Source organism: Abramis brama, assembly GCF_963993115.1.
Source record: "Abramis brama genome assembly, chromosome: 13".
Lineage (NCBI taxonomy): Eukaryota > Metazoa > Chordata > Actinopteri > Cypriniformes > Leuciscidae > Abramis > Abramis brama.
The window spans coordinates 20192325-20207526 of NC_139975.1; the positions used below are offsets into that span (position 1 = coordinate 20192325).

Below are 15202 nucleotides of genomic sequence, written 5' to 3' on the forward strand. Positions count from 1 at the left end.
ACGGTAGTTTACATTTTTGTATTTTTCTTCTAGGTGTAGTGAAAACGCTGGTAACCCTGGACAGAGAGATGACAGATGTGTACAACCTAACTGTGCGTGTAGTGGATGGGGGCAATCGCTTCTGCCAAGCTTTTGTGGTCATCACTGTTGATGACGTTAATGACAATGCCCCCAAATTCACATCGGACCCACATCATGTGAGCATTTTTCAGAATACACAACCTGGGACGTGCGTGGCACGACTAGAAGCCTTCGATGCAGATATTGGTATGAACAACTTTTCAACATAAGCAACCGTTTCTATTATTTGGTAACCTTGTTTTTACAAATTCCCTCATACAAAAATGAAGAAAGATTTGTTAGATTGTAGTTAGATGTACAGTCATTGGTTCCAGCAGTGTAACCTGATTGGAGCAGTAGTTGCATTAGTCTGTGCCATCTTTTACTCTGTGTGGCCTTTCATCACTATCGTCTTCACTCAGCATGTAGCGTTCCATGACGTTGGAACAAATTAGTATAATCTTCACTCTTGCACAATTGTCTTAGCTCCCTGCGAAGGTAACAATTACTTTCTTGCAGTAGTCCACACTCTAATTTTATATAGATAATCTGAATTTTTATGCCTTGTAAGTTCAGATCGCTTTTTCCTTTTTGACATCTCAAGCACATTGCCTGTTGCTTGTTTAACATTTCAATCATCACTCGCATCATCATCATTTCAACCGCATCATATGTCTTGCAAACATTATTGTGGCCTCTAACTAAAGTAAACAACTGCCAGGTAGGATGTCTTGTAATTAGCGTTTCTTTCATGAAATAACATCATCAAGATGTGTTTGCGAGTATTATTTTCTGATTGGAGAGGAGATTGTGAAGTGATTAATTTCAATTCATTCAGCTCTGTCATCATAGGATTTTCATAGGCGTTAATTAGTCAGATGCAATTAGGCTGGACGACCGGGCGACACCAACAACAAGGCCTGCTCTCATTGCACTAATGAGGATGAGAACAAGTATGTTTTGTATATAAACTGCAAATTAACCCAACAAGAAGCAATTAGATCATATTTCTGCCTTCCTGCCTCACTATGTCATGAAGGGATTAGATTAGAGGGACAGACACATTTTTTGCATCACTTGGGATTCATTGCAAGCCCAGCCGCTCTCCTCAGAATGTTATAATTTCAACCCACTCATGACTTAATTATATAATGACATTCTTCTGCCCACTTACTCAATTTAGGTCCAAATTTTAAATGTTTACTCTTCTCAGCAATGTGTCTTTATTTTAGACTTCGTATTTGTCATTAGGAAGGGGGTCATTTTAATTACAAAGACTCCAAATCACAGCACAGGCCACTGCTTCTCTTGTTTACAGTACATTTTATTCTATTGCTCAAAGCCAGTGCCAGATTTATGCATAGGCATTCTAGACACGGGGGCCCAAACATTATTTAGCCTATGTCACAATATGAGGTTAATTCAGACCTGCCCAAAGCCAAGGTTTTTAAAAAGGTACATGTACTCCAGATGTCCTTGGATATACTATAAAACACTTACAAATTTCATTTTAAAGACACTTTTACCTATTAAATACTTTTTTTCAACAAATTTTCAACTAATGATTTTGTCAACTCTTTCTTTCTTTCTTTCTCGTGGAATAAAGACTATTGTAGAAAGAAGCACTTAAAAAAAAAAAAAAAAAGCCTTTACAAAAAAAGGCTACAGTATAAACCTGTTTATTGGTTAATTGCAAGTTACCTTTATTTTTGTTATCAGTAATGTACATTAGGATGTTTCGTGTTACATTTTCTGTTATTTAGTTATGTTTATTTCATTATTTTAGTGTCATGTGTTACCCTGATGCTGTTTTGGTTTTGTGTTTATGACCCTCTGCTCACACTGTACACCATGTATTATGGACAGCCCACTTACGATGAACTCCTATTCATGTGGCATTTTTTCATTAGAGCTGCCAGTTTTTTACTGTAAATTTAACAAGATATCTTTTTAAAGTGAGTGGTTTGAGAGGGTGGACTTAAACCTTGCTTCCTGCGAGCCGACATGTCTTATACAGCCCACTGTGCCACAGCTCTGGCATATTCAAATATTAGAAGAGTACTCTACTATACAAGACTTTGTTACTATATTGTGTTTTGTTCAGAGTTAACAGCATATTAATCACTGATAAAGAATTAAACTCTGACCATTTCTGTAAAAAAAAAAAAAAATCTGGCTTCAAAGGGAAAGGGGACTTCTGTGGACACTTAATGAACTCAGTGGATTCTGAAAATAGAATAAAACTACTCTCAGACAGCCTTCTTCCACCAACAACAACTTGATCCCAGTCCCTTGCTGCCACAAATCTAATACAGGCTGTTAGAAATCTAATGGAGACCTCCAAAACTGGCATTTCCTAATACTCTTTCCCTTTTCTTTATCTCCAGGGATGAATGGAAAAATACGTTACTCGTTTGAGGACTCTGCCGGAGGTCTGTTTTCAATTGAGGAGAGCTCAGGAATTATCAGTTTAGAAATGTCCCTGGACAGACAGACAAAGGCCATGCATGTGCTGAGGGTACGTGCTACAGACCAGGGCTCTCCCCATAGACTCTCCTCTCTCAGTTCTGTAGTGGTGACAGTGCTGGACGCTGATGACCATCCACCAGTGTTTGAGCGCAAGGACTACGTTTCCACAGTTCCTGAAAGTGTTACGGTAGGGACTAAGCTTCTGAATGTCTTTGCTGCAAGCAGGGACAGAGAAATTACTTCCCAGACAACGTACTCTATCACCAGTGGCAACGAGCAAGGAGCTTTCCGAATTGATTCACAGACAGGTGACACACACATATACACACAGTCACTCAAAGAGGACTCCCCTATGGATTTGGGGATCACTTAGTGAATGTTTGTGTTTGCAGGTGACATCTTTGTGATGGAGCAGCTGGACTATGAGGTGTCTCCACAGCACTACCTGACAGTGAAAGCCACCGCCAGAGGGAAACAGTCGCTCAGTGACACAGTAACTGTTAACATTCACCTCCTTGACATCAATGACAACAGCCCTGTGTTCAGCCAGAAGATCTACTCGGCTGTAGTCAGCGAGGACGCCAGACTCGGGAGCACAGTGCTGACGGTAAGTGTTTAGCATATTTGCATTAAGATACACCTTATCCTTGTAGTGGTCCATAGTGTAGGTAGTTATGTTTTGTATTTTATGTTTTAGGTTCACTTTCTCATCACAATATGATCTGTTTTACCAGTCACGTAGCCGATCACCTATCAACAATGTTGGGAAGTTTACTTTGGAAATGTAAAAGTTACAGATTTTAAAGTTACCATATTTAAAATGTAATAAGTAGTGTAACTTTTTCAATTACTTTATTAAAGTATTCATAAAGTTCATTACTTTTTGATTACTTTTCTAATTTCCAGCACTGGAACGCATCTTTATCACTCGCCATAGTGGCAACTCTTAGACAGATTAGAACAAATTCAACATGCTAAAAAAATCACTCAGAACAACAACCGAATAACCGCATGAAAAACTCTGTACACCCTGGAATTGTGCCGGCAAGTTTTGTGTGAGCAGTATGCACATCTAATTAAATGATGAAACAGTATTTTGGTTGGTTTGCTAAAGTATTGCTAAAGTAAGTAAGTAAAGTTTGGTTGGTTTGCCAGTATAGAAAGATGTGGCATATAGTTTATGTGAGATAAACAGATTTTCATCAAGTGTAATGATCTTTTTCCTTAGGTACTAGCGAATGATATTGATGGCCATTTAAACAACCAAATCCACTATTCCATTGAGGACAACAACCAAACGTGTCCATTCATCATGGATGCAGTCAGTGGTGAACTTCGACTTGTCCATCCGTTGGACAGGGAAAAGGTAATGCTTTTTAAGCTTTTTAAGTAACTTCTTCCCCTTCACTATGGAAAGGTGGGCTTTGAAATGATCTTCACAGGTCTTGATAACAGTGTTTCTAATTCCTTTGCGAAAGCCAAGGATGACTTCATCTTTTTCTTCTCCTTTAAATTAGGTAGAAAGTTTCATGCTGACCGTGCTGGCCTCCGACAGTGGAAATCCCCCCAAATCCGACAGCGCTGTAATCAACATGGCTGTGTCTGATGTGAATGATAATCCACCTGTCTTCTCTCAGACTAACAATAGTCTCATCATCCAGGCAAGACCACTCTCTCCTATAGAGTAGAGAAAATTAAATCCTACCTTTTCTTACTCCATGCCTGAGTTCTCAGTGAGAGGTGATGGTGTAAACTCGCAGGTCTGTTGGAATGATTCTGTGTATCTTTCTCTCTTCGATAGGAGAATCTCCCTTCAGGGACCAGTGTGTTACGGCTCAATGTGACAGACAATGATTACCCCCAAAATGGGCCTCCTTTCTCCTTTAGTATTCTGAAGGGTGATGAGACAAGCCCCTTCAGCATAGACCAGCAGGGTGTGATAAAGACAGCTGGACCACTGAGAAAGGGCCAACACATACTCCATGTGCAGGTGAGAACTGAGCTTTGTCCGTTTGTTGTGTAGCAGTCCTTCAGGGGACTTTTAGAGCAGTGTTTCTCGAACTGAACTTCACAGATCCCAGTGGGTCCTTCACAAACAGCCAGAGGACCAGAAACCTCACTGATAGAGTGCAAAAGTTACTTTTTCATCAGAATGGGGTTCTATAGGTTCATTTTCTCTTTAGAAATTAAAAAAGAGCATTAGGAGAGCCTTGCACGTTGCATTAGGAGAGCCTTGAGCCTTGAAAATTCAATCCTAACCATATCCTTACCCCTAAACCTAACCCTACCCATAAGTTATCCCTAAAATCACATGGAAATGATAGGTGAATGACACTGATGTAGAAGCACCCTTGTTGTAAGCCTAAACTTGACATAAACTGTAAACTTGTCCCTCAAATCTGATTGGTTGGTTGCAATATTGTTCCAGAATCAACAAAGATGTTGTTCCAGGAACATGTTATACTTGGTGAAATCAGGTTCTGCAACTAAATGAATTGAAGCAAAAAAATGTCTGAAATCAGGAAATAATACAAGGTTCAAGGTACTTAACCAGTGTCTGCAAATACTTTGGGTTCATGGCAGGGTTCCTTGACTCAGAGTTGGACAAACAATGCATGATTAGAAGGTGATGGCCTGATTTGTACTGTAGGCTGAGAACAGCATTATGTATGTGAACCTAAAAAATACATTTGTTATTAAATCAAAAACACGAAGCAGACATTCTTAAAGATTTATGTGTTGAAAGTTCCCTCTTGTGTTGAACAAGTGTCATTGCAGTCAAGTGAAAACCTTATCCACAATTTCTGGTCCTGTGCCTGTTCTATAATATTGACAGAATTTGCATACATTAAACACATAATTTTATAATAAATTATAGACATATTTTAAATCTGATTTATATTATTATGTGTCATTTTATATTATATTTATTTTAATATTATATTTATTTTAATATTATATTTTATTATATACTGTATATACTACCCACCCCAATTAATATTTTTATTCAACAAGGGTGCATTAAATTGAACAAAAATTACAGTTAAGACATTTATAATATAATAATTCTACTTCAAATAAATTATGTTGTTTTGAACTCTCTATCCATCAAAGAATCTTTAAAAAATGTATCACAACTTTTTTTCTAACTGATAATAATAATAAATATTTCTTGAGCAACAAATCAGCTTATTAGAATAATTTCAGAAGGATCATGTGAGACTGAAGACTGGAGTAATTATGCTGAAAATTCAGCTTTGCCATCACAGGAATAAATTACATTTTAAAATGTAAGAAAATAGACATAGGTATTTTAGATTGAAATAATATTTAACAATATTTTACTGTTTTTTGATCAAATAAATGCAGCCTTAATTGGTGAGAAGAAGATACTTATTTCAAAAACATTTTAAAAATCTCACTGACCCCAAATGTTAGTGTATAGATTACATTTCTTTATTTTTTTTTCTATTTGATTAAGTTGTCATTTAAAAATATTATTCAGTGCTTAAAATGTTAGTTGATGTATTTTAAAATTTGAATAAAAGGAAAATATTAAAGGTTTCATGGAGTTTTGAACTATACTGTATGTATGCACAGGTTATGGAGAAGTATGAAAGTTATTGCAAACCATTACCTTTAGTTTCATATTTAAAATGAAAATGGTCTGTGTCTGATTCCAGGTGTCTGACAATGGAAGGCCCCCACTGAAATCAGTCACTTCTGTCAGTGTGCTTGTAGTACAGGCGAGTGTGTATCCTCCATCAGTGCTTTCTCTGGATGTTTTCATCATGATCTTGGAAGATGAGTATTTCGGAGGCATGCTGGGCAAGGTCCACGTCACAGATCAAGATGAATATGACACGCTCACATTCAATCTGGAGCCACAGTCACACAGCTTGTTCTCTGTCATTGGCAAGGATGGCAGATTGTTGGCCCGTGGAGGCTTGGACGTGGGTTATTACCAGCTTAATGTCTCAGTCAGTGACGGTCGTTTCTCAGCCTTAGCCAGTGTCACAGTGAACGTGTTGCGGGTCACAGAGCAGATGCTGGACAGTTCTGTTTCTGTGGGCTTTGCTGGCATCTCTGCTGAGGATTTTATCCAGGACCACTGGAAAAACGTCCAAAAAGCTATCCGCAGTGTAGCCGGAGTCCGCAGGGGCGCCATGCAGTTGATCAGTCTGCAGCCTGCAGAAATGAACAACGGCCTGGATGTTCTTCTGTTCTTTGAGAGACCAGGACGAGGCGCCAGCTCGCTGGAAGCCCTCTCTCAGAAGCTCAACTCTTCCAGAGCAGCCATCAAAGAGATGACAGGACTACAAGTAGTGAGGGTTTTGAATAGTCAGTGCTCAAGCTCTGAATGTCCCAGGAGTATTTGCAGACGAGTGGTCCTGCTTAACCAGACCAGTATGGCCACATACAGCACTGCCCGAGTCAGCTATGTCACTCCTAAACACAACATAACAGCCGAATGCCTCTGCACAGGTATGCAATGTGACCATTATAAAATGTGACATTAAAAACCTTATTTATTCATTTTTACTATTAACTATTGTACTATTATTATATTAACAATCATAAAAGTAAAAATATTTGTTGAAAAGTAACATTATTGAAATTAAAATCGTGATTATGTATACTGATGCTTTGACAATATGTAAAACAATCATGCCAATACAGTAAAGTACAATTAAATTGAAACGTAATTTTAATCTCAATTAAAAAAATGCTTTTCAGACAGTAAGTGCCTGAAGCATGAAACCACCTGTGTGAACAACCCATGTCCAGAGGGCTATGAGTGTGTGTCAGGCTTTGGGAAAGAAAAACACAGCTGCATATGCACAGGTGGTGCCAAAGTCAAATGCTCAGGTAACAGTAAATTAATTTCCTTATCAGATAAGACAGAAGTGTCATCTTGAGGACCCATTACAGGTGCAGATTAAATTGTTCCCCGCTCACTTAATTAATAATAATTTGCAAGCTTTTAGTGTGTAGTGTAAACACACATTCATTAAGTACAATAATACAGGGTTCATTTTCAGCAATTTGCAGATTTAATCACTAGGTGAAGCAGTGTTTACACGCGCAATTTAACACAAGGGTATTTTTTCATAATTTCAGCTTCCCTTGAGTAGGATCTATGAGGTGTTTAACAGTAAATCAACTACAAGATAATAGAAGTGAATTTCTTCAGCTGATAATGGGTATCCTCCATTATATCCGACTGTAGTCAATAATTGTATCCCTTAAAGCTACACTGTGTCATTTTTTAAGTTGATTCTTAGCAAAAAACACTTTGTTCTTTCAAAATGATATGTGTTCATTAATGTGTAATTACTTCTACCAACTAATCAAGTATTCTCGTAAGCGTAGAATCTGCCATTTAGAATACATACGAGCGAGTCGCTCGACTGGCGGCAGCCATGTTGTGCCTCCATCTTGAAAATACATTAGCCAAAGAGGGAAATACCTGGAAATTCAAGCTTCGCCTTTCGCGTTTTGACAGTCAGTGGCACCGTGACGAATGCGAGGGGGAGATTACTCGCGACTGCCGGCAGATTTAAAATAATACGGCCACCGTAGGAGTTAAAACGCCCTCGGAATGGGAGGGGCTAGAAAGTAATATTCAGTTGGTAGTCATAAACAATTTCACAGCTAGATGGGAGAAAATCCTACACAGTGTAGCTTTAAAACTCATCTTTGATCACCAAAATGACATTTTTCCTTGAAAAAAAAATCTTCATGCCTAAAAATAGCTTGGATGTTATTCAGGTTATTCAATGTAAGGGCTACACCTTATGTAACAAAGTTCGGGAGGAGCACGTTCAGGTAATCAACCAATCAGCAAAAGAGGAAGCCGGTATAAATAAAGCCTTTCCTCACCTCTGTCTCATGTCAAGTTTCACAGCATCCCTCCACCACCCCATCACCTCACTCTCGGCTGGTTTCTATCCCAGTAAAAAGGGGGAGTACTCTGGGTTTGGGCCAAATTCCGAGCTCGGAGCCCTCCCCCGGACAGCATGCCAAATACTACATCTGATTTCATGTACGTGTGAACTCGTGAATATCTCATTTAGTATATGCAGTTCTATGAATATGAAAATTATCCCCGTCTCCACTCACTCACACCAGCTCAAAGATCCACTGGTCGACGATCACACGTTGACCTGATTGGTTACAGGGTAGTTTGTGACGTCAGAGACACCAGCGATTTCAAAGGTTCAAACTTTCTGAGACTGTCTTTGGTTTTCCCTTTGTGGGGCAGAATGAGATTGTGGTAGAAACAGTTTAGCATGGGTATTCTGTGCATGACATTTTCTACAATTTTCCATGGCTTAAAATGATTTAGTTAGACATTTATTTTTCCAGCCAGTATAAAGGTTTGTAAAATAGACACATGCAACCATGATCCAAACTTAAATGTCATCTGTATTTATTTTAATTAATGTGCTACTAACTTTATTTCCTGTTTTCCCTCTATGTTCTAAGGAGGATCTTCAATGACATTTAGCCAGAGCAGCTATATTAAATATCGCCTGAGAGAAAGCACAAGAGAAGTGAAGCTCACGCTCAAGTTAAAAACTCTCTCAAGAGAAGGAACAGTAATGCTTGCCAAAGGAACAGGCCACAGCATTCTAGAGGTATAAAAGAATATTAAATCACTCTGTATTTCATTTTCTTGATTCATTTTCTTTCATTTTCTTAATACTGACTGTATGTATTCCTCAGATAGTTGGAGGCAAACTGCAGTTCCAGTTTGACTGCGGTTTAGGTCTCGCTACAGTTTCTGTGCACAGTGTCCTGGTGAATGATGGACAGTGGCACATGGCAGAACTTGAAGTGAAGGGGAACTATGCCAGGTTGGTTCTGGATCAGCTCCATTCTGCGTCAGGCATCGCACCCGGACCCCTCCACTGCCTAAACCTGGGCGACCAGGTGGTCCTGGGTGGACACGCTCAACGTCTCATTTCCAGACTCAGGCGCAATCTGCCTGTGTCAAACAGCCTACAGGCCTGCATGGACTCTGTGCTGTTCAATGGACAGAGACTGTCCTTGGACTCAAGTGATCCATTAGGGGTTGCCATTGAGGACATGGTAGGAGTGTCTCCTGGCTGTGTCTTCTTCCCATCTCCAGACTGCTCTAGTAATCCCTGCCTGAATGGAGGGAGCTGCTTGATGAGGCAGAGTGGAGGTAAACTGAACCCCACATACTGTAGATTAATACTGTATTCATATAAAAGTGAATTATTCTAGTTACTGAACACCATAATCAGCTATATCAACATGCCCTCTATGTTTAATACATGTGGGCCTAGTTTCACAGACAGGGTTTAGATTAAGCCAGGATTAGCCCTTAGTTCACCCCAAGTAATTATGACTTTACTTCTTGAAGGAGTTTATGTCCCCTAATGTGACTTTATATTCCATTTTCACAATGTGACTTTTTTAAAAGTCTCATTGTGAGATATTAAGTCACATTGGGAGTGTTTGGGGTCAGTAAGACTTGAATGAATACTTTTATTCAGCGAGGATGCATTACATTTCTCAAATCCATTCATTTAAATTGTAATAATATTTCACAATATTTCTGTTTTACTGTTGTTGTTTTCTTACCAAATAAATACAGACTTGATGACCATAAGAAACTTTTTTCAAAAAACATTAAAAAATATTACTGACCCCAAACTTTTGAATGGTAGTGTAGTTGCAATTTTGAGAAATAAAGTCTGTGTAACTATGTTTCCTATTTTTAACTTTATCCCAGAATTACATTTTAATATTTAATCTGATGATGGGTTAAATATAAATTAGAATAGCAGAATTTTTTTTGCTTTCTAACTCCAACATTTTCTGGTTTCTAACTCCACTGTAGATGATACATCTTTATCTGACCTCCATATTATATCTATCAGTTGGTTTATTGCTGAATCATTGATATTCTCCCAGGTTATGCCTGTAAATGCAGTACTTCATTCTCTGGGACTCACTGTGAGGTCAAGATCAGTCCTTGTGACTCCAACCCCTGCCTGTATGGAGGAACCTGCATCCAGAATAACCTGGACTACTCCTGTAAATGCAGGGGCCAGTACTCAGGACAAAGGTACTGCACTTTCAATGTACTGTACAAGTGAAATTTTGACTATAAAATCTTCTAATGGGACATAATTACTGTATGCCCAAAACTGTCTGTATGACCGCAGGTGTCAGATAGGTCCTTTCTGCAAGGAGAATCCATGCCAAAATGGTGGACAGTGTATAGACAGTCTTGATGGACCCATATGTCAGTGTGAGTCAGGATTCGAAGGAGAAAGGTCTGTTGTTATTATTGACCTCTTAACAAATCTTGGTACTTTCCTCAATATATTTGACAAAGCATTTTTATTTTTTAGGTGCATGATTGATATTGACGAGTGTGTGGACAGGCCTTGCTTCAATGACGGCCGTTGTGTCAACACACATGGATCTTTTAACTGTTCTTGCTTGGTGGGATTCAGTGGGAAACTGTGTGAGATGGACACAGAAGTGAGAAACCAACTTATATCTTCATCCTGGAACTCTTGGATTGGAGAACTGGTCGCAATGCTGGCATTCCTGACAGCCATCTTTGTTTTGACGTTTCTCTTCTTAATAGTGTGGAAAGGAACCTCCAAATCTGGCAAGAGAGATAAAGACCTTGATAAGTACAAAGATGTTGATTCTTACATTCAGAGGTCCAGTGTATACAACCAAGCCCGAAAAGAATCCCGCCCGGACACCCCGCCGCAGGTCCCGGTGCGACCCATCTCCTACGCACCCAGCATTCCTGGAGAATGTCGAAACAACCGAGGCTCAGTGCCTGAGTTCAGCAGCTTCACGCCAGATCCACTCTTTGGTCTTAGGAAGACTGTGGCTGTGTGCAGTGTTGCCCCTAACCTACCACATCACAAAGCATCCCATTCACACTCGGAAAAGGATTCCATACAAGCAGATTGGGATGAGGAGTATGATGGTAAGTGCAGTCTGAAGCATCAGTTGGAGGCCTCAAGTTCGAGAAGCCGTTTAATGCAGATTTACGTCATATGGGAAAAAAGTATATCGCAACTTCAATGTATGCTCTCAGTAAAAAAGCAAGTACTATTTGGCTGGTCGTGTGATCTCCACATGTGGCCTCCATGTAGATTGTCAGCTTTTATTTTTTTATTTATTATTTAAGACTATTTTTAAGTGTAAAACTAGTTACTGAGGGTACCTTTAAACAACAATAGAGTTCTTGAAATTAATTCATGAATAGTCAGGTGTTTAGCAGTTGGTCTTAGTTATGAACTTTGCAGAATTGCTCTTTACTTTTCTGTTCCTTCTTTGTATATTCATTCTTCCAGAAAAAGTCCAAGACTTGACTTCCTGTTTAGAAATTGAGGACGACAGTGTTTCCTTTTCTCGTGATAATAGAGGGCTGCGGTCCATCTGCTCCCTCCAATCAGACTTCACGGATGACAACAGTAAGTTGCACAAACCAAAAATTTCAAGTTTGAAATTAAATCCACTAATGCACAATCTGACAAACGTAGGTATTTTTCTGTAGAGCATCTATTTTTTATTTTGTGCACTGGTGTATTCACTAATGCATCTGTGTGTCCGTGTCTATAATGAATTCAGCCCTAATATGGTTTAAATCTGAGCAGAGATTCTGAACAGACTGCAGTGTAAGTGTTATGCATGTGATTAATTAGAACTAGAGTATTAGTCACCAATTCATGTTTTCTTTTATACTAGAATGTGTTTAGCCTTATGGTGCTGTCGTTCAAAGGTTTGGGGTCAGTAGGGTTTTGTTTTATTTTAAAATAAATTAATCAATTTATTCATGAAGAACGCATTCTATTGATCAAAAGTAACAGTAAAGACATTTATAATGTAAAACCAAGGTTTCAGTTTCAAATAAATTCTGTTCTTTTGATCTTTCTATCATCTATCATCAATTAATTCCAAAAAAAACAAACACTGAAGACATGGAGTCATGGCTGCTGAAAATTGCATCACAGGAATTCATTATATTTTAAAATATATTACAATAGAAAACAGTTATATTAAATTGTAATAATATTTCACAATATTACTGTTTTTTTCTGTATTTCTGATCACATAAATGCAGTCTCTGTGATCATAAAATACTTCTTTCAAAAACATTAACAAATCTTACTGACCCACAAAGTTTGGAACAGAAGTGTAATATTCGTTTGGTGATATACTATTCTTACTGTTCTAATAATCATTTTATAGTGACTTTACAGAAGACCTAGTTACCAAACGCCATCATCAGAATCAGATTTAATACATATGGCCCTGGTTTCACAGACAGGGGTTAGATTAAGACACAATATCCCTTAGTTCAATTAGGACATTAGTAGTTTTTTTTAAACGTGCCTTAGAAAAAAAAACATTACTGATGTGCATCTTAAGACAAAACAGACTAGGTCAAGTTGCTTTAAGTTAAAACAGCTCAAACGTGCATTTTAGTCTGGGACTAGGCTTAAGCCTTGTCTGTGAAACTGGGGGATGGTCTTTTGTAAAGTTTTATGAAATTAAAAGAATTGTAAAATAAGATTTAATAACTGATGTTTTATTCTTTACTTTTACAAGCTTTCAAAGTGAAACACCCTGTCAAAACATAGATTGACATGGTGAGAAAAAGGTATACAGTATGTACATATCACATCATGTTAGTGGTTTCATATTTATCATCATTCTGTATGTTTCTCTAACTCACTTCAGCTGATTGTTTATTCACTGTTAAACACTGACCAATGTTATTGCATGGACATTTTAAGAGATTAATTTTGCCATTTGAAATGTTGATTTTTTTCTTGTGAGCTTTGGTACTCTGAGAATGACAGTGGTTATTTCTGTTTTGTTGTTTATCAGACCCTTCATGCATGCTCCACTGCTTTAGCAAGCTTGGTTACACTGAACAACTGTGTGAATTTGATCGGTTCTTGTGAATTGCCTATGCACTGGCATCGATCTCTGGGGCACTTTGCTGTTTAATCTTCTCTAACTCGGAGGAGTTATACCAATCTCTTTCAAACCAGTGTGCTCAGATCTTTCTCACTGTCTAAGATTAATGAGCCTCAAAACTATCAAAGCATAGTCTGAAGATACCTGTGAGCGTTACTGAAGTGTGTCTGTTGTGGAGCTGCTTGCAGCTGTGAGAGTGTGAATGATGTGACAATATACACTGCTGTTCAAAAGTTTGGGGTCGGAAAGATTTTTTTGTTTGGTTGTTTTAAAAATTAATACTTTTATTCAGGAAGGATTAAATGATTTTATTCCTTCAATTGATCAAACATGACAGTTAAGACATTTATAATGTTACAAAAGGTTTCTATTTCAAATAAATGCTGCTCCTTTGAACTTTCTATTCATCATAGAATCCACAAAAAAAAAAAAAAAAATATATATATATATATATATATATCACGGTTTCCACAAAAAATATTGAGTACAACTGTTTTCAACATTGATGATAACAAGAAATGTTTCTTGAGCACCAAATCAGATTTCTGAAGGTTTATGTGACACTAAAGACTGAAGTGATGGCTGCTGAAAATTCACTTTTGCTATTCCATTTTAAAATATATTGAAAAACAGTGAATTTAGATTATAATAATAATACACAATATTACTGTTTTACTGTTTATCTGATCAAATAAATACAGCCTTGGTGAGCAGAAAAGACTTCTTTCAAAACCATTAAAAAAATTCAACCAATCCCAAACTTTTGAATGGTTGTAGTGTAAAACCATGTACAATATAGTGACTCTGTTTATCAGTACCTACATTATATATATTTTGAGCTTAACAAATTTTCCATCTCCGATAAATGTGTACAACTGTCTGGTTTTCTAACAGGCTATTACTGGGATACCTCAGATTGGCTGCAGAATATCTACACTTCTGGGGTCCAAGGTTTTCTCCAGTATGAATTTGTACAGATGTCCTCCTCTATGCACACCGCTCCAGATGTGCTTGACATGGACTACCTTACTCCTGGCGGTGACATTGAGAACTTCCTGCCAATTCCAGCTCTCCCTCTTAATACTGACATATCTGCAGTTCCAGAGTACGACCAGCATACCAGACCAGAGGTCCATCACGTTATCCACCCAACAGCAAGGTCAAACTCCATGTTGCCCAGTCAACATCACAGCCATGGCTACCCACGGCTCATTGAAACAACCTTTGAGATGCCTCAGGGCCAACCTATAGGACCTGCTGAGATTAACGATTTCTCGGAAAGTCATTTGTGAGCCACACTTCTAAACTCACTTACTCAGACTTGCCAGCCAGTGGTTAGAAATTCAATTCTACGATCAGTGACCGTGAAAATCTTAGTGAAGCTGCGGTTGGTAACACCTGAGGTGTGACACTGGTGGGTTGATGTGCTCTGATTTGAAACCACCTTAAGTCTCTCATGCAGAATCATGTCTTTATTCCTAAAGTCAAATCTTGTATAGTTGGATATGTCACTGTTACACGCATTCCTAGATTTACTTTAAAGGTGCACTCTGTTTTTTATTTTATTCTTCAAAAAATTAGTGGCAACACGACAGTGGTCTTGGACTTTATACTCTCACCTAGCTGTTTAGATGAAGCATCACAGTAAAGTATTGTTTTTTAGTTATCAATGCCATCATAG

At 38.1% G+C, this 15202-nt stretch overlaps 1 protein-coding gene across 1 annotated transcript in view; it reads left to right on the plus strand.

Moving 5' to 3' along the window:
• The window catches only part of fat1b (FAT atypical cadherin 1b), a gene marked incomplete at its 5' end in the record, with an annotated part of 32102 nt that extends 17677 nt beyond the window's left edge, over window positions 1–14425 (plus strand). The window contains 16 exons of the mRNA XM_084133016.1: window positions 34–267; window positions 2448–2837; window positions 2922–3136; window positions 3758–3895; window positions 4047–4190; window positions 4331–4519; window positions 6213–7014; window positions 7267–7398; window positions 9019–9170; window positions 9259–9721; window positions 10477–10630; window positions 10731–10841; window positions 10920–11518; window positions 11889–12008; window positions 13147–13198; window positions 14416–14425. Of these exons, the coding sequence (XP_083989142.1) occupies window positions 34–267; window positions 2448–2837; window positions 2922–3136; window positions 3758–3895; window positions 4047–4190; window positions 4331–4519; window positions 6213–7014; window positions 7267–7398; window positions 9019–9170; window positions 9259–9721; window positions 10477–10630; window positions 10731–10841; window positions 10920–11518; window positions 11889–12008; window positions 13147–13178 (3875 nt within the window). The 3' untranslated portion in view covers window positions 13179–13198; window positions 14416–14425. The remainder of the gene's footprint in view (window positions 1–33; window positions 268–2447; window positions 2838–2921; window positions 3137–3757; window positions 3896–4046; window positions 4191–4330; window positions 4520–6212; window positions 7015–7266; window positions 7399–9018; window positions 9171–9258; window positions 9722–10476; window positions 10631–10730; window positions 10842–10919; window positions 11519–11888; window positions 12009–13146; window positions 13199–14415) is intronic.
• Window positions 14426–15202: the final 777 nt, after the last annotated feature.